General features: G+C 42.3%; 2 protein-coding genes and 1 pseudogene across 2 annotated transcripts in view; all 3 read left to right on the forward strand.

Annotated features, from left to right (window-relative positions):
• Positions 1–14,124, forward strand: part of LOC116907302 — a 22,377-nt pseudogene extending 8,253 nt beyond the window's left edge.
• A 4,308-nt stretch (positions 14,125–18,432) lies between these two features.
• Positions 18,433–20,766, forward strand: LOC116906556 (sorting nexin-19-like). Its single transcript, XM_032909271.1, has 2 exons — positions 18,433–19,719; positions 20,011–20,766. Exons 1-2 carry the CDS (start codon positions 18,925–18,927, stop codon positions 20,623–20,625), a joined length of 1,410 nt encoding a protein of 469 aa, XP_032765162.1. The 5' UTR covers positions 18,433–18,924; the 3' UTR covers positions 20,626–20,766.
• Positions 20,767–21,613: 847 nt separating this feature from the next.
• Snx19 (sorting nexin 19) overlaps positions 21,614–22,546 on the forward strand; it is a 34,655-nt gene continuing 33,722 nt past the window's right edge. Inside the window, exon 1 of the mRNA XM_032909272.1 lies at positions 21,614–22,045. The gene's annotated coding sequence lies outside the window, so the exon portion shown is untranslated. The remainder of the gene's footprint in view (positions 22,046–22,546) is intronic.

Consider the following 22,546-nt stretch of genomic DNA (forward strand, 5'->3'; position numbering starts at 1 on the left):
AAACTGAAAGAACAAAACCACATGATCATTTCATTAGATGCTGAGAAAGCATTTGACAAAATTCAACACCCTTCATGATAAAAGTCCTGGAAAGAATAGAATTCAAGGCCCATACCTAAACATAGTAAAAAACCATATACAGCAAACCAGTGGCTAACATAAAACTAAATGGAGAGAAACTTGAAGCAATCCCACAAAAATCAGGGACTAGACAAGGCTGCCCACTCTCTCCCTACTTATTCAATATAGTCCTTGAAGTTCTAGCCAGAGCAATCAGACAACAAAAGGAGGTCAAGGGGATACAGATGGGAAAAGAAGAAGTCAAAATATCACTATTAGTAGATGATATGATAGTATATTTAAGTGATCCCAAAAGTTCCACCAGAGAACTACTAAAGCTGATAAACAACTTCAGCAAAGTGGCTGGGTATAAAATTAACTCAAATAAATCAGTAGCCTTCCTCTACACAAAAGAGAAACAAGCCGAGAAAGAAATTAGGGAAACGACACCCTTCATAATAGAACCAAATAATATAAAGTACCTCGTGTGACTTTAACCAAGCAAGTAAAAGATCTGTACAATAAGAACTTCAAGACACTGAAGAAAGAAATTGAAGAAGACCTCAGAAGGTGGAAAAGATCTCCCATGCTCATGGATTGGCAGGATTAATATAGTAAAAATGGCCATTTTACCAAAAGCGATCTACAGATTCAATGCAATCCCCATCAAAATACCAATCCAATTCTTCAAAGAGTTAGACAGAACAATTTGCAAATTCATCTGGAATAACAAAAAACCCAGGATAGCTAAAACTATCCTCATCAATAAAAGGACTTCAGGGGGAATCACTATCCCTGAACTCAAGCAGTATTACAGAGCAATAGTGATAAAAACTGCATGGTATTGGTACAGAGACAGACAGATAGACCAATGGAACAGAATTGAAGACCCAGAAATGAACCCACACACCTATGGTCACTTGATTTTTGACAAAGGAGCCAAATCCATCCAATGGAAAAAAGATAGCATTTTCAGCAAATGGTGCTGGTTCAACTGGAGGTCAACATGTAGAAGAATGCAGATCGATCCATGCTTATCACCCTGTACAAAGCTTAAGTCCAAGTGGATCAAGGACCTCCACATCAAACCAGACACACTCAAACTAATAGAAGAAAAATAGGGAAGCATCTGGAACACATGGGCACTGGAAAAAATTTCCTGAACAAAACACCAAAGGCTTATGCTCTAAGATCAAGAATCGACAAATGGGATCTCATAAAACTGCAAAGCTTCTGTAAGGGGCAAAGGACACTGTGGTTAGGACAAAATAGCAACCAACAGATTGGGAAAAGATCTTTACCAATCCTACAAATAGATAGAGGCCTTATATCCAAAATATACAAAGAACTCAAAAAGTTAGACAAGGGAGACAAATAACCTATTAAAAATGGGGTTCAGAGCTAAACAAAGAATTCACAGCTGAGGAATGCGAATGGCTGAGAAACACCCTAAAGAAATGTTCAACATCTTTAGTCATCAGGGAAATGCAAATCAAAACAACCCTGAGATTTCACCTCACACCAGTGAGAATGGCTAAGATCAAAAACTCAGGTGACAGCAAATGCTGGCGAGGATGTGGAGAAAGAGGAACACTCCTCCATTGTTGGTGGGATTGCAGACTGGTACAACCATTCTGGAAATCAGTCTGGAGGTTCCCCAGAAAATTGGACATTGAACTGCCTGAGGATCCAGCTATACCTCTCTTGGGCATATACCCAAAAGATGCCCCAACATATAAAAAAGACACGTGCTCCACTCTGTTCATCGCAGCCTTATTTATAATAGCCAGAAGCTGGAAAGAACCCAGATGCCCTTCAACAGAGGAATGGATACAGAAAATGTGGTACATCTACACAATGGAATATTACTCAGCTATAAAAACAACGACTTTTATGAAATTCAGAGGCAAATGGTTGAACTGAAAATATCATCCTGAGTGAGCTAACCCAATCACAGAAAGACATACATGGTATGCACTCATTGATAAGTGGCTATTAGCCCAAATGCTTGAATTACCCTAGATGCCTAGAACAAATGAAACTCAAGACGGATGATCAAAATGTGAATGCTTCACTCCTTCTTTAAAAGGAACAAGAATACCCTTGGCAGGGAAGAGAGAGGCAAAGATTAAAACAGAGACTGAAGGGATACCCATTCAGAGCCTGCCCCACATGTGGCCCATATATATACAGCCACCCAATTAGATAAGATGGATGAAGCAAAGAAGTACAGAAGTGTAGATCGCTCCTGAGAGACACAGCCAAAATACAGCAAATACAGAGGCGAATGCCAGCAGCAAACCACTGAACTGAGAATAGGATCCCCGTGAAGGAATCAGAGAAAGAACTGGAAGAGCTTGAAGGGGCTCGAGACCCCATATGTACAACAATGCCAAGCAACCAGAGCTTCCAGGGACTAAGCCACTACCTAAAGACTATACATGGACTGACCCTGGACTCTGACCTCATAGGTAGCAATGAATATCCTAGTAAGAGCACCAGTGGAAGAGGAAGCCCTGGGTCCTGCTAAGACTGAACCCCCAGTGAACTAGACAGTTGGGGGGGAGGGCGGCAATGCGGGGAGGGTGGGGAGGGGAACACCCATAAGGAAGGGAGGGGGAGGGATGTTTGCCCGAAACCGGAAAGGGAATAACACTCAAATGTATATAAGAAATATTCAAGTTAATAATAAAAAAAAAAAAAGAAAAAAAAAAAAAAAAAAAAAAAAAAAAAAAGAAAAAAAAATTATGTCTGCTAATCTATAGCTTGTCTTTCTTCATTTTCATCACAGTGATGAATGATCAAGAGAAATTCTAACCTCTCCTGCCATAAATTGTCATTCCTATTTTAGTTAGTGATTTTATCCTTTTCAAGAGAGATTTCTTTGCCCTGAGGTCTAAAATATATTCTCCCACATTTTCTTCTAGTGATGTTAAAGTTCTGCTTTCTTGTTAAAGTCCTTAATCCATCTGGAATTGATTTTGTGCTCTTTGTGCAGGAGGGATCTAATGTCATTTCTTTTGTGTGGAGAATCAATTGTCCCAGAACTATTACTGAATAGTCCCCCATCGCTTCCGGTTGATCTCAAAACCTCTTGGGTCATGTATATTCATCAGTTTGTTCCTGGCTCTCTGTCTTGTTTCATTGGACAAATTGTCTCTCCTAGAACCAATGCCACAGAGTTTTAATCACTACAACTTTATAATAAATCTTCATGTCTGGTAGAGCAAGGCTTCTGATTTTTTTTTCTCTTTCAGTGGTCTGCCTATTTGGACCTTTAAACTTCCCTATAAATTATAAAATCAATGTGTCATGTTACACTCAAAATACTCTTCAGATTTTTATTAGAATTGCATTAAAAATCAATTTGGGGAAAATTGATATATTTCTCGTGCTGAGCCTTTTTTTCTTATGAACACTGAACATTAATGACTTTCAATAAAATTTTATAACTTCCTCCACAAAGTTCTTGCACGTGTTTGCATATACTGACACCTACGTGTATTTTCTTTGGCAACTAAAGTTTTAATTTCTAATTTTTGTATATGATGTACAGAAATTTAAATGTTTCCTGGCCCATCACTTAGATAAACCTTCTTGTTACTTCTAATATTTTAAAGAAATTATAGGCAAGTCATTTTATCTAAAGTTTGCTTCTAGTTTCCAAACCATACTCGTTAGAGGATTCTAACTGCGCTCAATGCAAATCATATCATATAATATTATATCATTTGTTTCTCGCTTTTAGGAAGAGAACAGCATGGATTTTAGCTCATGCATTAGTGACTTTTCTCACTGCTGTGATAAAATATTTGACTGTATTTCATGCTGAATCCTTGACAGACAGATAGACACATAAAAAAGAAAGCTGGATGGGTAGTGGAGCGCTCAGGTAGAGAAACCTCAGTACCCCAGAAGCTCACTGTTCACTACACGGTGTTTAACAGGGAGGTGGGGATTTTACACACAGATGAATAGGAGGCAGAGTTACTGCATACAGCTAAACAAGAAGGCTGGATTTATGGTATACAGTTGGGTCAAGGAGACAAATGTAGCTAATCTTGGTAGGAGTGCTCTCTGTAAGGGAGCAGTCTTTAGGCAGTGACTATCTGGGTGTGGGGGAAAAGCAAACATTTTCCGCACACACTATCGACACCAACACGGGCTAGAAGGAAAAGTTTTCTACATCTTTTTGGATCTGAGGCAACAATAATTGACATGGCTGAGCCCATTTCATCAACGTTCGTGTAAAACTCAGACTGTAAGAATCAGTGTCTATAATTTCAACACTCTTATGAAGAAGAAATGAGAGGCTGAGGCAGGCAAATCTCTGGAAGGTGGTGAGCTCAATATTCTAATAGATACAGCAGGACACCCAGTGTCCTGATAGATACAGCAGGACACCGCAAAGAGACCTCATCTCAAGATGGAAGGAAAGGACTGACACCTGAAATATAGGCTCCCTACTTACACAAGATCACACACACACACACACACACACACACACACACACACACACCATACAGACACAGAGAGGGGAGGGGAAGGGGGAGGGGAGGGGAGGGAGAGGGAGAGGAGAAGATTGGTTTCACTGAGTTGATTACTAAAACTCCCAAGTCCAAGAAACTCAATAAACCCCAAGAAAAAGAAGCTTGTAGAAAACCTAGAGAAATCTGTATATCAGTGAAGCTATGTGAAATATTTTATATAGAGGAGGGGAAGTTAATGATGATAGTAGATCCTTAGGAAAAAAATAAAAGCAAAAAGACAGTAAAAAACTACCTTTAAAGTGCAAAAATCTAAAAACAGTACAAAAAAAAAAAAACCCATCCATCCTGTAATTCCAAAAACAAACTACATTTTCCCAAAGCCAACTATATCAGGTGCTCTCATTACTTTTGCCATTGCTGTAATAAAGACCGTGACCGAAGCTTCTTGATAAGGAAAGATTTCTTTATTCTTACAACTCCCAAACACAGCCCATTGCTGAGAGAAGCCAAAGCAGGAACTGAAGGCGGAATCCCAGAAGCAGGCACTGAAGTGGAATCATGGGGTGGGCTATTTGCTATTTGCTTGTCCAGCTTTCACACATGACCCAGGGACCTGCCTGTGTGGTCATCAACAATCATTCATCTAGAGAACGCTCCACAGACCCGCCCATGGGTTAATTTGATAGAAATACGTGGACAACTGCGGCTCTCTCCTCCCAGATTACTCTAGCTTCTGGCAAGTTGAGAAATAGACTTATCAGCACACAAGACATAAAAAATACTATTTCCAGCGGAACTACTGTACAAAACATGCTAAGTCCCCCAGACAGGAAGAAAACGATACTGGAAGAAGAAGAGAGGTCATACAAAGGTTTGAAGTAACCACCAGCATCAGTAACTGTGCTCAGAAACGTAATGTGTGTCTTTATTACTTCAATCTCTTTAAAGCAAAGTAATGTGATATAGTCTAAGGATTTTAAAATGAGTTGAAGTCGGAATGTATAACAACAAGAATATATTAGCCAGAAATAAAGAAGTGAAGATCCACTGTTGCAATATTCTTAAAGTATATGTAAATTGTGTTGTGTTATTTGATGGGAGACCACATGAAATTGATTGGTACTATAAACTCTCTCTCTCTCTCTCTCTCTCTCTATATATATATATATATATATATATATATATTAAATACCTTATCTAAAACACAGAGATTGACAAATGGGAGGAGGGGGTCAATGGACTATCTTCAAGAAACTCTCCTTATACATAACTCAAACACGATAAGAGGAACTACATGGTATATAGACTGTACACTATTCTGAACAAAAGAAAGCTTGAGTGTAATCTGAAAGTTATCTCCATAGCTAATTTCAATCTGTTAGAGCATCATAAAGCATCATGTCAGATACCTGAAAATTAGAGGCTTCTCAACTCACAGCATTGCTGTCACACCCAATGGAAAGTCAGAAAGTAAAAACATACTTTGAGGAATATATTAAAAGTGTATGTTGTTTAATGTGTGCATGTTTTCCTTCCTTTTGCATTAATTAAATATTTTAATCATACTGCATTTTAAATTTCACTATTTTACACGCATGTACATTTATTCTTTATAAACTTTATTCGTTGGGGCATCTGTTCTGGTAAGTTTTTGTCAAGTTGACATTATATATAGTCATCTGGAAGAGGGACTCTCAACTGAGAAAATGTCTTCATCGTACGGGACATACATCCCTAGATATACTTATACTTCTGTTGGGAATCCTTCAGCAATGGTGTAAGGTTTGGTATACTGACAGGATTCTTTCCATTGTAGGAAGCTTCTCTGAGCCTTGGGGGATACCTTTCCTGAATCCTAGGCTTATACTGCCCCTTGCTGCCTAACTGTGGATGATAATGTTATTTTGTTTTTTATTTCTGCTTGTGCAAATAGTACACACTGCATCTCAAGATGTTCGGAGTTGGACTGGCACCCAGTGGTTTGCACGGATACAGTTGATTTTTCCTTCTTCTGGAGCACCATGGTTGGCAGAATTCGTATACTGAGTGAACCTAGAGAAGCAGAATCTTAGTTTGTGATTTTATTCTTGGGGCATCTAGAGTTACTTCTCAAACCTGATAATGTTTAGACATTCATTATAATAAAGGGGACACTGAAAACCTTTGGCATTCTGTAGCAATAGAAGTGTATAAAACATTTCAGGCAAAATGGCACACACACACACACACACACACACACACACACACACACACACATACACACACTCCAAGAACTAGGGAGACAGAGGTAAGATGATCGAGATGTTGATATATACAGAAAGCTTCAAGGCCAGCATGAGCTATGTAACGAATCTCTACTTCACCAAATATAAGTAAATAATACACAAAATGAAAACATATATATGCATATGTATGAAAATGAAAGAAACGTATAAGTGACTGACCTTGTTTTGTGATGGAGTCGCATAAGCGTCTTTCATCTAAGGATGACACAGATATCTCAGGAAATGGAAGTGCATACAGTCTGCGGTGTTTGAACAACGACAAAAGCAAACAAACAAAACCCACCCAATGACACACTTATCGGGTCATCCCCTCTTATTAAGCAGTGCGCGTATATGCTTATAAAATGAACGGTTCTGGATGCCTGTAGTTGATATTCAAAATATTTTAGTGGAACTATCTGGTTTAATGAAGCTGTTAAACATAGAAAGGGAAGAAAGAGCTTGAGCCCCGGTATTGAAATCCTTAGCTCAAGTTTGGTATAAATAAGACACAGTGTCTACATCTTCTCTGAAAGGAGCCTTATTCTATCAGAGCAGAGCCGGAATCTCTAAAAACCAAACTCGGGCTTTTTGGATGAATGATAGCCCACATTGATTTTTGAACCTCGCAGATTACTGACAGCATCCTTAGGAATCAATAGTAAAGCTACTTTTAGATTCCATCGCAGTGTCTATCATCGAGAAAACAAACATCAGTAACTGTGATGTAGACTCAGAGAAAGAGAAACCTTTACACACTGCTGGTGGGAATGTAAACTGATACAGACACTAGACAAATCAGTATAGAAGCTCCTAAAATAATACTATCACACGGGCCAACTATACCACTTCTGGGTATACAGCAAAGGACTGTCAGTCAGTCTGCTACACAGATTCTTTCATATCCATATTGCTACGAGATTCACAATAGCCAAGATATAGTGAGCCTAAATGCTAATGCTAATCGATGAGAAATGGTTAAAGACAATGTGATTTGTATATATATACATATGTATATATGTATATATGTACATATATACACACACTATATATATGCGTTTTATTTATTTATTTATTTATTTATTGTTTTATTTTTAAAAATAAAACTATATCAGTTTCAGAAAAATGTATGTAACTGGACATTGTCATGTAAGGGGAACTAAACTACACTTAGGTGAATACTGCATGCTTTCCTATGTAGACGAATACACACACAAACACACACACACACACACACACACACACACACTGAAAACAGAAGTGGGATTAAGTAAGAAGATTGCAGTGATCTACAGAGAGAAGAAGAATAAGAGAACAAGAGTGGGTAATGGGAAGGAAGAGAGACAAAAGTATCACATTTCCTCTCACATGCAGGATTTAGGCTTAAATACACACATATACATATGCATAGGCATATATATATATATACACACACACACAGAGTAGAAAGAGATGTATGGACCAAGTGCCCAATGAAGGGTTAACTAATGTTTATCTTACTGTGTCCTTTTTTCCTCCTAGGTCTGGAGTGCATAGTTAAAATAGACACTCTTGGCTCTGGAGGAATTCCCACCCTGCTTTCCTCACCAGTGGAATGAGGGCTGTTACAGCAGGCAAGGCCAAGGATGCCTATGTCAGGAAAGCAGGAAACCAAAGCAATTTTGCATTCCCAGAGGGATATCGGGGCTTGGTGCCACATCAAGGCCTTGAAAGTTGGAAGGAGAGTGAGGTCCACCGCGTTGACATTCAACTCCTCTGCTGAAAAGTTGGAAACAGATGGGTTTTGAAAATGCAATGGGATATCATAAAGTCTTAAACAGGTGTCGATTCCAATTGCACCTGCCGTTCCAGATGTGACTTCAATGTTGGAACAAACCGACATCCACGCTGCCACCTGGCATGTAGCTATTGAGGGAGAAAACGCTTTCGTCTCTGTACCTGTTACTGAAGACCAGCAGGGCTCGGTTGCTCTCGGGTGGTAATGCAACTGCCATTTCATTTCAGGACTGTATCGCATCTCATATCTCAGGTCACAATCTAGTCCACAGGGATTCTGATCACTGTGGCGTTTACAGGAAATCCACAGGTCCACCACATCAAAGGCACTGAGAATACCATGCTGACTAAACCGAGCACGCTGGAAGCAGTGACCAGTGTAAACTGCGTGCTAGGTGGTAGGATAAAAAAAATGACAAAATTTGAAGACTCTTCCACGGATTCAATGTTGTGGTGCGTGTCAACACATCCTAGATATGGTGGGTACAAGCAAAGTGGCCTTCTTTATGCCAAACAGGAAACATGTTATTCATCCGAGAGTGTCTCCTAAGCCTTCGTGTAGAGTTCTTCACACAGCTACTAATTTCGAGTGGAGCTTAGAGCAAGAGAAGGCTTACCAACTATCCAGGATGATGGTCAAAATGCTGTAGCACTTGGACCAAACCATCCATCAGACCCAATGGATATCAGAGAGTCTGTGCCAAATAGGAGAGTTCTACAGAACCTCTGTCTGGTCCTTACAGGTACAGTACAGAGTAGACCTTTAGGACTGTAGAGCAAATTCTTAACATTACAAGAAGAAAACTGTTTTCCTTTCCAGAAACAGCCTTTGGGTTGATATTGAGTCTTAGTTGACCTTGGTCTATCTAAACTCTTGTTTAATACCTGTTAACTGGGTATTATCCTACTCTGTAGGCTGGACATACACAACATAAACAACAGCGCGTGGTCATCAGATGAACATACATACAAGATTGGGCCCAAATAAATCCTTAAGATAAAAAGTGATGGGAAGCAGTTGCCCAGATATTTCTAGTCGCTCTCCTGTTATGTTACTTTCTCTTCCCCAGTCTGCACCTGTGGCATCGTATGATATTCCCGACAATCAGCTGGGGGAGGAAGAGACAACTCATGGTTGGTTCACAGGTAGTTAAGCAGAGTGCTCAAGCATCATACAGATATGGACAAAGGCAGCAGTGCAGTCTCTCTCTCTGGGACACTGCAGAAAGACTGTGGTGAAGCATAGCCTTTAAGCAGGGGCCCCTGATTGCTCTCTTTGCTTGAGAAGAGAACAGACATGTGGCTGTATACCAGCTGACTGCCTCTGGCCAATTGTTTGGGTGGATGCCCAGGCCTTTGAAGGGAACATGGTCAGAACATGGTACCAAAGATGGCTGAGAAGAAATAGTATAAAGTTTTGTTATAAAGCAAGTCGCATTCTGGGAGAAAATATTAATAATGTACCTGTGAAAAATGAATTTAGAGTCCAATAATAATAAAGTGAATAACCCAATAATAAAATTGGGTAAAGGTTTTTTAACACACATCATTGACATACACATACACATAAACAAGGAATAAATAAACATTGTAAGATATTCATCAATGTTATTAATTAGAAGCATGCAAATAAAAATAATAACTGGATTAAAGCTATACAACAATTAGAATTTTCAAAATCTGGGGCTGGAGAGATGGCTCATTGGTTAAGAGCACTGACTGCTCTTCCAGAGGACCTGAGTTCAATTCCCAGCAACCACATGGTGGCTCACAACCATCTGTAATGGGATCTCATGCCCTCTTCTGGTGTGTCTGAAGACAGCTACAGTGTACTTATATATAATAAATAAATATATCTTTAAAAAAAGAATATTCAAAATCTAAGAGGCCATGAAGGGGGTTTGGAAAGGCAGCTTGGCAGTTCAAAGTGCTTGTTGCTCTTCTAAAGGACCAGAGCTTGTTTCCAAGCACCCACATCAGGCAGTTCACAACTGACTGGAACTGTAGCTTTATATTCCCTGAAGCCATCATATATCTTCTGCTGCAACCTGCACACAAAATGTACACACACACACACACACACACACACACACACACACACACACACACACCTTAACAAAAGTAAACTCATTTTAAAGGTTATAAGAGAAAAACTTAAAAGAATTCTGGATTCTTCTCAAGCTTCTCATGGTAATCCAAAATGGTAAGAACCTGGTGTGAGGACAGTCTGTAAGGTTTATCACACATGAGCCATACAACCCAACCATTATTCTAGTAGCTAATTTTCATAAAGAAGCGAAAAGTGAAATGCATCCAGACATTCACACATAGATTCACTTGTAAGAACCTAAAATAGAAGACAATCCTCCACACATAGGTAAAAGAGGCACGTTATCGTGTCTGCGTGATGGAATACTACTTAGCCATAAAAAGGCATAAAGTGTTGATCAAACAACACAAATGACTCCCCAAATAATTATGTCAAAAGACAAATTCCAGGCACAAAGAAAGCCCATTATGTGTGGCTACACTTATATAAATTTCTGGAAAATACTAACTGAACTGACAGACAGCGAGATGGCATACCTGTTGGTTATCGTCCTGAATTTCGTTTAGTGAGTATCTGTGGGTGCTGTCCACCTGTATCAAAATGTTTCAAACTTTGCACTTTATGCGTTTGAAATTTATCTACCAATTGTGCCGCAATTGAGCCATTGATATATCCAAGCGTAAGGAAGTCAGTGAATGTGAGATGCTGCTAATCTAATGCCCCTCACTCAGACGCTCTCTGGGAAGAATCTCCTAGGCAGGATCATTGCTTTTCCTTGAAACAGATATTGACTATCCTTTGCACGATTTTCCTGTATCTGCTGAGATAACATAAAAGTTCTCCACGTACTGAAGCTCAGTGGTTCTCAATCTTCCTAATCTAATAAATCCTCTTTAACAGTTCTTCATGTGGTGACCACAGCCACAAAATGATTTACTTGCTACTTCCTAACTATGATCACGCTATTGTTATGAACTGTAATGCAAGTATCTGAAATACAGGATATCTGTTACATAATCTCTGTAAAAAGGTCAGTCAACCCCCAAGGGGGTCGCGACCCACAGGTTGAGAACCCCAGTCTGTACCATCTGTTCAGTGTGTGGTTGTTATAATAAGGCACCTATAGGATTTCACTTCATGCCCACAGCTGCAGACTTAGTCAGCTTCTAACTTTAGGTGTTTCTTCACCCAGATCAATGCAGAAACAGGACGGTGTCTATAAATTTCCTTTCCTGTTCAGTTTTGATTTCAACTTTCTAACATGTTTCCAAGTTATAATGCATGGGTCTTCTATCCTCTGAGCAGTAACATTCAGTTCTACAAATTTACAGTGTTCCACTCTATTGGAAGTCAGTTGGACAGGGTGACAGGTAGGGTACCTCTGTACTTCCTTGGCAGTAAACTTTCAAAATGCCATTCGATTTCATAATAGAAGGAGATCTATTAAATCACTCCAATGCTCGTTGGGATTGTCTTGTAGTTTTTATTTTTCTAATATTTTTCTCACTTTGAAGTTCCTACCATGAGGTTGCATCACTAATCGCTCATATATCTGCAATTATGTATCCTCTCTGGACTTAAGATCATTTATTGTTTTTTCATCCAAAATTAATTTTCCTTAATTTTACAGCCATCACCCTTTGGGTTTGTTGGCCGGCTTAAGATTACTAATGTGTCTTAGAGCTATAGTTCTATGCTTTCACCACCATTTTGGAAAACTATCTGCCAAATGCTTAATGTTCCCTTTTCCTCCATTCTCAATATTTTCTCTATTAACAGGCGCTGGAGTCCTGAGTGTACCAGAATTTTCTCTCTGTCCTCCATCTCTCTTAATATCTCCTTTAACCACTCATCCTGCAGCTCCTTATGCTGTCTAAGCAATTTATTTCCACAAATGAGCTAGAACGATGATTCTCTCTGCAGCTATACACAGTTAACTACTCTGTCCAACTTATTTAACATGCTTACTGAGGACCTTACTTTTCCTCCATGGTCATGCAATGATGGATGTCCCATTCAGCTGCATTTTGAATCTGTATAGCCATCCTGACACTCTGGTGTTGTTAGGTCCTATTTGTGTGGTGTTCCTTCTTTGGAACCCTTGCCTAGATCTTATGTTGTCTCTGAGGATGTCAGTGTCTACAGCCCTGTGTTCTGCGTATGCTCCTCTCAGGATCCTCATTCGTGGGAGCTTTTTGTCCCTATATTTAATGGTCTTGAATCGAGACCTCGTATTTATTCCATCTTAAGGTTACCCTTATTTTACTGTCTCCAAACGAGATCATTTTCTTCCAGAAAAGGTTTGCATCGATCAGTCACAAGCTTCCCCTAACCTAGCATCAAGCTTCCCTCAAAGACTGTAGATCAAGCTAAATGTCCCAAACTCTGTTGCTTTTTTTATAGGTAATTCTCCACTAAAATGTGTCCTGCTAAGAACCTCTGTCCCTGTGGTCTCCTTCCCTCTCATCCGGTCACTGCCCACTACTCTCGGTTTTACCTTGCTTGCTGTACATTTTCTTATGAACCCATCCGTCCAGCACAGTGTTTCCCCCTCAGTGTCTAGCTGGTTCTGCAGGGGGAGCATCAACCAAAGCACCTAGCCAGACCTGGAAATGAAACTGAGAACTGTGCCTGTACGAAATTAAAAGGAACATTGGAAGCTCCCGGAGCTATCAGTCTCCATTTCTGTAGCCCGAGAGTGGAAACACGGTCTTTCACTAGCCTACAGATAGGAAGGGAGAAAGGAACTGTCATGGACCAAATCCCATCTTTTCAAAACTCACTTGGTAAAGCCCCAATGCTCAGTCTATCTCAGAGTGAAGCTGTGTTTCGAGATTGGTAATTATAGTTGAACAAAGTCATGGCAGCGGGACTCAATATGCTAGTGTCTTTCTAGGAAAAAGTAGAGAAGGCAAGAATTCCCAAGCACAAGACATACCGAGTGAAGACACAATGAGAGACCCCTTCAAGGAGAGACCCCTAGAAGAGCCAACCATGCTATCCCCTTGACTTTGAACTTCTAACGTCTTGCATTATAAGAACCAAATTCTGTTGTTTAGAACACTTGTCTGGCCTTTCTCATTCCCCAGCCATCTTGGTGGCTGATCATGGTCTGGGGTTGTCCCGCACCTAAGGCAAGAAGATAGTGTCCACAAAGAAGACCGAAAAAAGTCTCTGGAGTCAATCAACTCTAGACTCCAGCTTGTTATGAAGAGTGGAAAGTACATGCTAGGTACAAACAGACTCTGAAGACGATCAGACAAGGCAAATTTGGTCATCCTCACCAACAACTGCCCAGCTTTGAGGAAATCTGAAATAGAATATTATGCCATGTTGGCTAAAACTGGTGTCCATCACTACAGTGGCGATAATATTGAATTGAGCACAGCGTGTATAAAATACTAGAGTACGCACATTGACTATCATTGATCCAGGCGATTCTGATATTATTAGAAGCATGCCAGAACAGACTGGTGAGGAGTAAACAAGAAAGTTTTCCTTTAATAAAACTTTGTCAGAACTCCTTAAAAAAAAAAAAAAGACTTGTCTGTAATGTTCTCTGGTGAGTCCCAGCAAACTAATGCAGACTGCACAGAATTAAGTGACGCCTCATTCTTGTAATGACTTGTTCCTCTTGCCTTCCTGGGAAACTTTACTCATCTCTGAAGGCAGGCTCACAAATCCTATCTTCTAGGTACATTTCTGTAATCTACCTCCTTCCCGTACTTTGACATATTTCCATTATAGGGTTTTACACTGTATCAGTCTCTGTCTCTTATATTAAATGTGAATTCCTGAAGAGAAGTTACCTAAAGTCTATTTTTGAATTCCCAGTCCCTATGCCCATCCCTGTAGGCAGTGCGACTCGCTCAGGATATCGCACTCCTTGCTGCCCTCTGGTGGCTATCTGCTCTCAACACACCATTGAAGGCAGCATGGAGACAACACCCATGTTCTCCTGGCCTCGGAAAGGCAGTTGGTTGACTTTGCAGTTTACAAGAAGCTGCCTCCTTCTTTGCTGGTGTTAGCACACTCTCCTCCACTTTCTACACCATCTGCACCCTCCTGCTCACTAACATTTATTAGTAACTTTTCTACCAAACATTCACTATCTACTTTATTAAAAAATATCAAAAAAAAACCCCAAGAACTTCTAAGCCTAGCTAGATCATACTCTTTACAAACCTAGAATTACCCAGGCACTATGGTGCACATCTGTAATCTCTATATTGGAAAGGTAGAAGAACCAGACTCATAAATGTGTGGGCTATCAAGTAGGCTTGAGACCTTTTAAAAGAGATTTAAAATCCCTAATAATTTATTCATATCTTACTTCAGAAACCCATCATTTGACTGCACTCAAACATAACCATCAAAACCCCTTTCATCTACACACACACACACACACACACACACACACACACACACACACACACACTTTAGCTCTGTTGTAGCTCTCACACCTTGTCTTCTCTGCTGACTCACACGAGATCGTGTTACTTAAGACCTTGTAGATGTGGTTAAGGATCTTGGGATGGGAAGAGAGTTCTGAATTACAGGAGAGGGTCTGATGTAATCACCGCAGCCCTGATGAGGATGCAGGAGAGTCAGGGGCGGGAAAGAGCCAAGGCTGAAGAGGCAGAGGTGACAGGAATGTTAGAGCAGAAGCCAGAGAGCACGGGTGTCCCCTAGACTCTGGAAAGGACTGGAAAGCACATTCTCTTTTCTGGGCCTCCTGGATGAGCACAGTTCTGCCAATCCAGTTGAGGCCACTAACTTCCCAAATGGTGAGAGGATAAACTTCGTGGCTGAGAGTGGCAAGGCTCATGGCAGTTTGACAGGTCAGCAATAGGAAACTCCCATGGACTGACCTCTAGTCTACCACGAGCCTTTTTTCTGGTTCGCACATACACTTCTACTACATTCAAGTATGTTCTCACAACCGATTGCCTCTCTCCTGCCTTTATTTCATTTCTCGTGTACCTAGATAGTATGGTTTTAAACTTTAGCACTGCACTTCTCAGGGCGACAAGGGTCTGACCCTTGGCCATTTCTCTTTATCTATTCCAAAAAAATCTCGACATGACAACATGCTCAAATCCTGTTTGCTTCTCTCCTACATTGAGGGATCTGAGGAGAGAACACCTGAACAACATCTATTAATGCAATGCCAGACTCCTGCCTGGTGACCTTGGCTAGCTCCTGTAAACCTCTGTCTTGTGTGTGAATTCCATTACGTCCTGTTTTCCAGCAACAACTCTACCCCATCCCCATGCCCCACTTGGCTCACCTTCACCATCATCAGAATTCTCCCCCTTACCTTCTGACTTTAGTTTAGTTTTGTTTTGTTTTTTTCTGGCACCAGTGATTAAATTCAAGGCCTTGAAGAATCTCAACTGCTGAGCTACATCAGTCCTAGACTCATGTCATTTATTTATTTATTTATTTATTCATTTATTTATTTAACAAATAAAGTTTGAGTAAGTTGTTCAGGCTGCCCTTGAGCTCACAATGTCATCCAGGCAGATCTTTCAACCCACCTGCTCAAGGCTCCCAAGTATCTTGTAATACAGCCCACAACACCAAGCCTGCCTTATCTTCTGTTTTTCAAGAGAATCTGAGGACTGGTATGGACTTTTTCCAACCTGGCCTCTTGTCACGGTGCCTTTTGTTCCCCTAGTGCCTGAAAGATTATCCCTCCCTCTGCTCCTCTTTTTCCTAGTCTCTGTGTCTCTAAAATACACTCACTCCTTTTCTGTTTGCAAATGGAAGAGTGAGAATCGATGAACCACCCTAGTCCATAAGTTACTACCCATCCTTTGTGTTTGAGTTACATTGTACTGTCTTCTATTACAAGCGTCACGGCATCTCACGATAAACATGATGTCATGCTTAAATACATTACTCTTTCCGCGTGTCTCTCCTTAGATTCGACGAAAAGTACCTTTTGGTGAATGGGTGACTTTTGCCTTCTTAGCACTAACACTCTAGCATTATGCCTTTAATGTTCTGAGAAAGAGCAAGTAGGAAGGCAATAGAGGTCTCTGGAGAGGTGAGTGATGGATCAGCCTCCCCCATCACAAGCACACACTATTCTGTATCAGGCACGACTCTTACCTCCTCCCAATGATTAATCTGTTTGGAGACTAAGATCTGTCCTAAGTCCCCAGGCAGAAGCTCATAGCCGTCCAAAAGACAAGTGCATCGGAACGTCCATCAACTGTGCTTCAGAATCGGGAAGACACTCTTGGCTACCTCGGAGCTTCAGACCATCTGGTCAGGTGGCACAGCGCCCATTTACAAGGTCAGTTCGTCGCTACCCTGCACTTTCCATCTCGTGATGCATGGGAACTTTTTTCTCTGAGCTACGAAGTGAAGTCTTAAGTGGCGCCATTAGTCCCTCAGCCATTTAATTCTCTGCTGTAATTCTCCAGTGGGCGGCAGGGATATTTACTTCTCCAGAGCATTACTGTCAGGTAACTCTTCCCAGGGACAACAGGACAGTTTGGGAGGACATAACCGGCAGTATGCAGGTCTCGTTTTCCTTTCTACTGGGAGGAGGGTTGCAGTGAAGTGATGTTCACCATGGAAACATGGACTAGTGCTTTTTAACTTCAGAGGTCACCTTGCCTGCTTAGTAGACACTTTGATCCTAAATTATATTGTTGGCCTTAGAGGCCATTAGTTGTCAACCACATCCACTCGTAAATGACGGTTTCTTTTGTATCCAAATGAAGTTATTACCTCAACACCAGCCCTGGAGATGAAAAAGACAGCTCTCTAATACCTCTCTTGGTGGTACAGGGTTGTTTTGGTTGGTTTGTTTGTTTGGGGAGTGTTTTGTTTTTTTGTCCTTTGTTGTTGTTGAGAGGTTTTTTGTTTTTTTTTTTTTTTCTTTTTTTTTTTTGTTTTTTTTTGTTTTTTGTTTTGGTTTGGTTTTTGAATTTGCCTAAATCCTTCAAGGCTACCAGAAGAGGACAGAATGATAAAGAACCACACCAATAGCATTCATCTACGCATAGCCTGTGTCACTTTTAGATGCCGACTGTCTTTGAGGGTCACTCTTTTTGAGTAGACAGCTGGCAGATGTATTCAATGCCAAATATGGGCAGAGGCATCTTCCAACCATTTCTTGGGAAGAAAAAGAAGGCAACAGACAGAAAACTCTTCAAGACTCAGCACAAAGTCTACCTTCTTAACGGGATCCCTTAAACTATTGCAATTCACTAAAATCATTCCCCAACATACTTAAGATTTTGCAATTCACTCTATCTTATATGGACTCGCCTTACCGAAAGCTGATTTACGTCAAACTCATGTTCCCAATTAGCTTCAAGGGCCCACTCTTCAATCCAGTGACTAAACATAGGAAATATTCTCTAGAAACCTGCCCCCACGTCTTAATACTTATCTTTTACTACTCCGGAAGATTGAATGGAGGAAAGTTGGGCGTGGGAGGTGGGGAGTGGAGGTGGGATGTTCTGGAAGAAGCAAGAAGAATATTAAAAATCCATCATCCATCGAGCTCCTGAAAGTATGTCTTCCAGGGAATTAAAACAAAGTTCATTACTGAAAGTTTCCCTAAACGGCTAGAGATCTTTACAAACAACACTTTATAGGACCTGGGAGAGTATTGAAGACTTCCTATCCGTTTTGGTGCTGGTGAGTACCGGCTCTGGGCTCTCAGGTTGGCAGCGCTGTGTGCGCACCAGCCGTCACCACCAGGGGGCGCCCCTGACGCTGATTCACCGGGCCGCTCTCCCAGCGTACCCCGCTCCCGCCGGCCCTGACCCGGAAGCTGTCGCCGGCTGGCAGCCGGCCGGCGGCTCTGTCCGCTTTGGAGTTGTGAAGTGAAGTATCCTGGGCTGCCGGAGCTTGCTGTGGCTGCTGGCCGCGGCGGTCGGAAGGAACCCCCAATGAGTTCGTTCCCAGGGGCGCAGTCTGGGCACGCGTCCCCCGGCGACCCGATCTGCCCGCTACTGCTTCGGAGTTCGTAAGTGTCCGTGGGCCGCGCGGGGCAGCGAAGAGACTCACCGCCTGGGCCATGATGAAGGCCATCAAAGTTTTCCTCATCTCATTTGGAAGAGGCTAGTTGATGGGTTCTGTGGACAGAAGCAAGCAGGAGAAGCAGGGCTTTCTCTGTCGCTTTGCAGTGCCCGTAGTATCGAGGGTCCAGAGTTCACTCAGTAGCATCCGGACTTGTTCTTTTCTCGGACAGTTCACGCTCTCATCAAAATAAAACAGAAGGCTGTCATCTGTAGAAACCCACCGGTCCACGAAAGCTATGAAGGCACAAACAGTGTCCCCTACCCAGGGGAATATCCCCGAGTCCAGTTATGTCTACAGCAATCTATGGAGTAGCCGGAAGCTAATGGTTGTAGGAGTCTTGCTGGGCTGGCTACTGGTCATCCACCTTCTGGTCAACGTGTGGCTTCTGATCCTTCTGTGTGCATCGTTGGTAGTGCTGGGAGGATGGCTGGGCTCCACTGCCATTGTAGGGGCTTCAGGTCAATTGCACCTGGAACGATTCATTTCAATTACCACCTGCCCTCCATGTCCCGAGGCAGAAAGGCATCTGGAACAGGAGATTAACTGCACCATCCAGATGATTATCCGAGACTTCGTGCTATCCTGGTATCGTTCTGTGAGCCATGAGAAGACATTCGAGGCGGAGATGGAGGCAGCCATGAAAGGGTTGGTTCAGGAGCTTCGAAGGCGGATGAGCATAGTGGACAGCCATGCTCTTACCCAGAGGGTTCTGACTCTCTGTGGCTATCACCTGCAAAGCTATATTCAGGCGAAGGAGGCTACTGCAAAGGAGCAGAGCTGTCCAGTTGAGCCCTCCCAGCTGTGGGATGCTTACTGCCAGGTTACAACTCCCCATCCTGCCATGAGCTGTCCCACCACTGAGGTCACTTACGCACGTGGCATTGTGAATTTGATACTAAAAGAGTTAGTGCCCAAGCCCCACCTGGAGACTAGAACCGGACGCCATGTTGTAGTCGAACTCATTACTTGCAATGTAATCTTACCACTGATCAGCAAGCTATCAGATCCTGACTGGATCCACCTTATACTTGTGAGTATCTTTTCCAAGTACAAACAGGATGCGGCACAAGGAACTAAACCCCCCAGCTCACCCTGTGCCCTAGAGCAGCCCTCAGTGCCCACATCTCTGCCATTGATGGTTGAAGTAGAGAGTCTGCCAGTAGGAAAAGCATCTTCTCCAGTAGCAGCCCCAGTACACTTAACCTCCAGTGAGCCAGCCCCTTCCCCAGAGATTGAAGAAGGCCACGAAGCTGTAGAGGGAGATTTGCCTGGGATGCTTGAAGAGAGAAAAGTAGGAAATAACACATCCCATTTTCTACAGCCAGATATCCGAGGCCCCTTGTTCTTGTGTGAAGACCCAGAACTGGAGTCACCACTGTCTGAACTGGGCAAAGAAACCATCATGCTGATGACCCCAGGCAACTTCCTTTCGCACAGGATTCAGGATGCTCTGTGTGCCCTAGACGATTCCCAGGCTCTGGAGCCTAGGGATGGCGAGGGATCTGAGTGCATGGAAGGAGCAGAAGCTGAGGAGGCTCCAGGAGCAGAGACAGAGGCAGGCACGCTGGTCTCCATGCTTAATTGCCCAGAGATCCAGATTGACCCAGCAGACAAGGAGGCGGAGCAAGGAGATGATGTGTCTCTTACAACGTTGCTGGAAGAACCAGAAAAACCCTGTCTCCAGCGACCTTCGTGCTTAGACAAAGGTCTCGACAGTGGTGCGTGCTCCCTTGAGCCTGCTGTGCCTCCACTGTCACTTTCTTCCTCTCCCCCTGGTCCTCTCAGCTCAGCCACCTTCAGCTTTGAGTCCCTGAGCAGTCCTGATGGCCCAGTTGTCATCCAGAACCTTCGAATCACTGGCACCATCACTGCCCGAGAGCACAGTGGGACTGGATTCCACCCGTACACGCTGTACACCGTGAAGGTAACAGGCTGACGGCTGTGGTCGCTCACTCTGCGGATGGGGTTTAGAAATGGAGTCCGTAAACAGAATGTCGGAAGGGCAGATAAGAGTGTCCCATGTTAATTAAATAAACGTGTGAGTGATTTGTAGCTCCTTTCAAAGCCAGGGTCAGCTCTTATGGTAGAACCACACAAACAGCCCAGGAAGCTCAGTGTTAGAACACTGGGGATCAAAGTGTTCATTGGTTCTCAAACCTGCTTCCACGTCAGAATCACTCGGGCTGCTTTTTAAAATATACTGATTCTGACAGATTCTGGATAATAATTTCCAAGAATGCATCCCCAAGAGTCTACAATTTTAAAAACCAACTTATTTATTTTATGTGTATATTTTGCCTGCATGTATTGTAAGTGTGTTGTGTGCCTGAGGCCTGTGGAGGCCAGAAGAGAGTTCTAGATCCTCTGAATCGAGTTGCAAACAGTTGTAAGCTGCCGTGTGTGGGTGCTGGGAACCAAACCCTGGTTCTCTGCAAGAGCGTCAAGTGCTCTTAGCTGCTGAGCCATGTCACCACACATTTGTTTTTTAAATGAAACTTTCCAGTTAACCCATCAGCCCACAGCCTGGCCTGAGGGGAGATCTGCTACTCTAACCAATTTTCTCCATATTATCTTTGCACAGTCATTCCCAAGTGAATGAATTTCAGTTCATTTTCCAGAGTGACAGTTAAAAAGATTAATCTTCCTAAAGCAGCAGCAATAACAACAACAATAACAACAACAAAGGGAGGGAGGGAGGGAGGGAGGGAGGGAGGGAGGGAGGAAGTAATTATTCCTGGCAAAGAAATGATTTATGCTTATCTGATTTTTCTTCCTAAAACTAGTACAGACTATTAGTGACTAGTTGTCATGACAATTTCCTCCTGATGGGGTCTCTCCTGTAATTCAGCAGTCGTCACTTTCGTAGGTATTATGTAGGCATAATGTCTTCTGCTCTATAATGTCTTTAGGATTTGAAAATGTTACAGAGCTTCTTTGGGGGTGGGGACTTCTGGATAGAAGCAATCATAAGAAACAGTGGCAAGTCTTTCTGACTGAGCAAGGGGTAGCAGGAAGTACAGCTCATTCGGCCTTGGAGTTTGGATTGTCAGTTACAACTAAGGACGACCATCAGACATCAGACACAATGGGTTCTTCAGCATAAATGAAGCTTTTCCCTTTTGCCATACTCTACGATGACCGTTGAACCACTCATTAGCCCCGGAATAGATTCCGTAAACCTCACTGGTTGTATGAATAATTCTGTTTCTTTTTACAGTATGAAACAGCCCTTAGTGGCGAGAACAGCAGCGGCCTACAGCAGCTGGCCTATCACACCGTGAACCGCCGCTACCGGGAGTTCTTGAATCTGCAGACCCGCCTGGAGGAGAAACCAGATCTACGAAAGTTTATCAAAAGTCAGATGTTCCCCAAGCTCCAAATGCCAGCCTGCATATCACATAGCTGCTCTAATCTGCATGCTTGGTGGCCTGTGGGTTTGTGGGGAGGAGAAGGAAGCACTGACAGTGTCCCATCCCCAAGTTCTCTTGAGAAGCCTGGGGTCTAGAGTTGGACAGCTGGGATGGAATCCTTCTGAGGTTGTTCTTGGAGATACACGTTGCTCCAGTGTCCCCACATAGTTTATACTTAAAAAGCAGACACATTTCTACCTGTGCTCATAGAATAATTCGAGGAGCTAAATTAGTGTTTCCAGGTCTGTGGATTATCCGTCTTAAATAACCCAGAAATCCTTCTCTTCAGCAACCAAGCCTTTGTGTGCTGTTTGACACATCCACCACTCAGTGAAGAATTTAAAATGTAATAGAACTTAAGTACAAGTAAGCTGAGAACCAGATGTGTTGTTTTGGTTGTTGTTTTTAGTTACTAATGATAAACAATGCTTTCTTATGTGATTACAT

The sequence above is a fragment of the Rattus rattus genome, chromosome 8, assembly GCF_011064425.1.
Source record: "Rattus rattus isolate New Zealand chromosome 8, Rrattus_CSIRO_v1, whole genome shotgun sequence".
NCBI lineage: Eukaryota > Metazoa > Chordata > Mammalia > Rodentia > Muridae > Rattus > Rattus rattus.

Excerpts from the sequence above, each read along its gene's own strand:
- LOC116906556 (XM_032909271.1), top strand. The coding sequence starts at position 18,925 with ATGAAGGCACAAACAGTGTCCCCTACCCAGGGGAATATCCCCGAGTCC. Across the intron at positions 19,720-20,010 it reads ACTGGATCCACCTTATACTT|CCAGATATCCGAGGCCCCTT; the intron begins GTGAGTATCTTT and ends CATTTTCTACAG.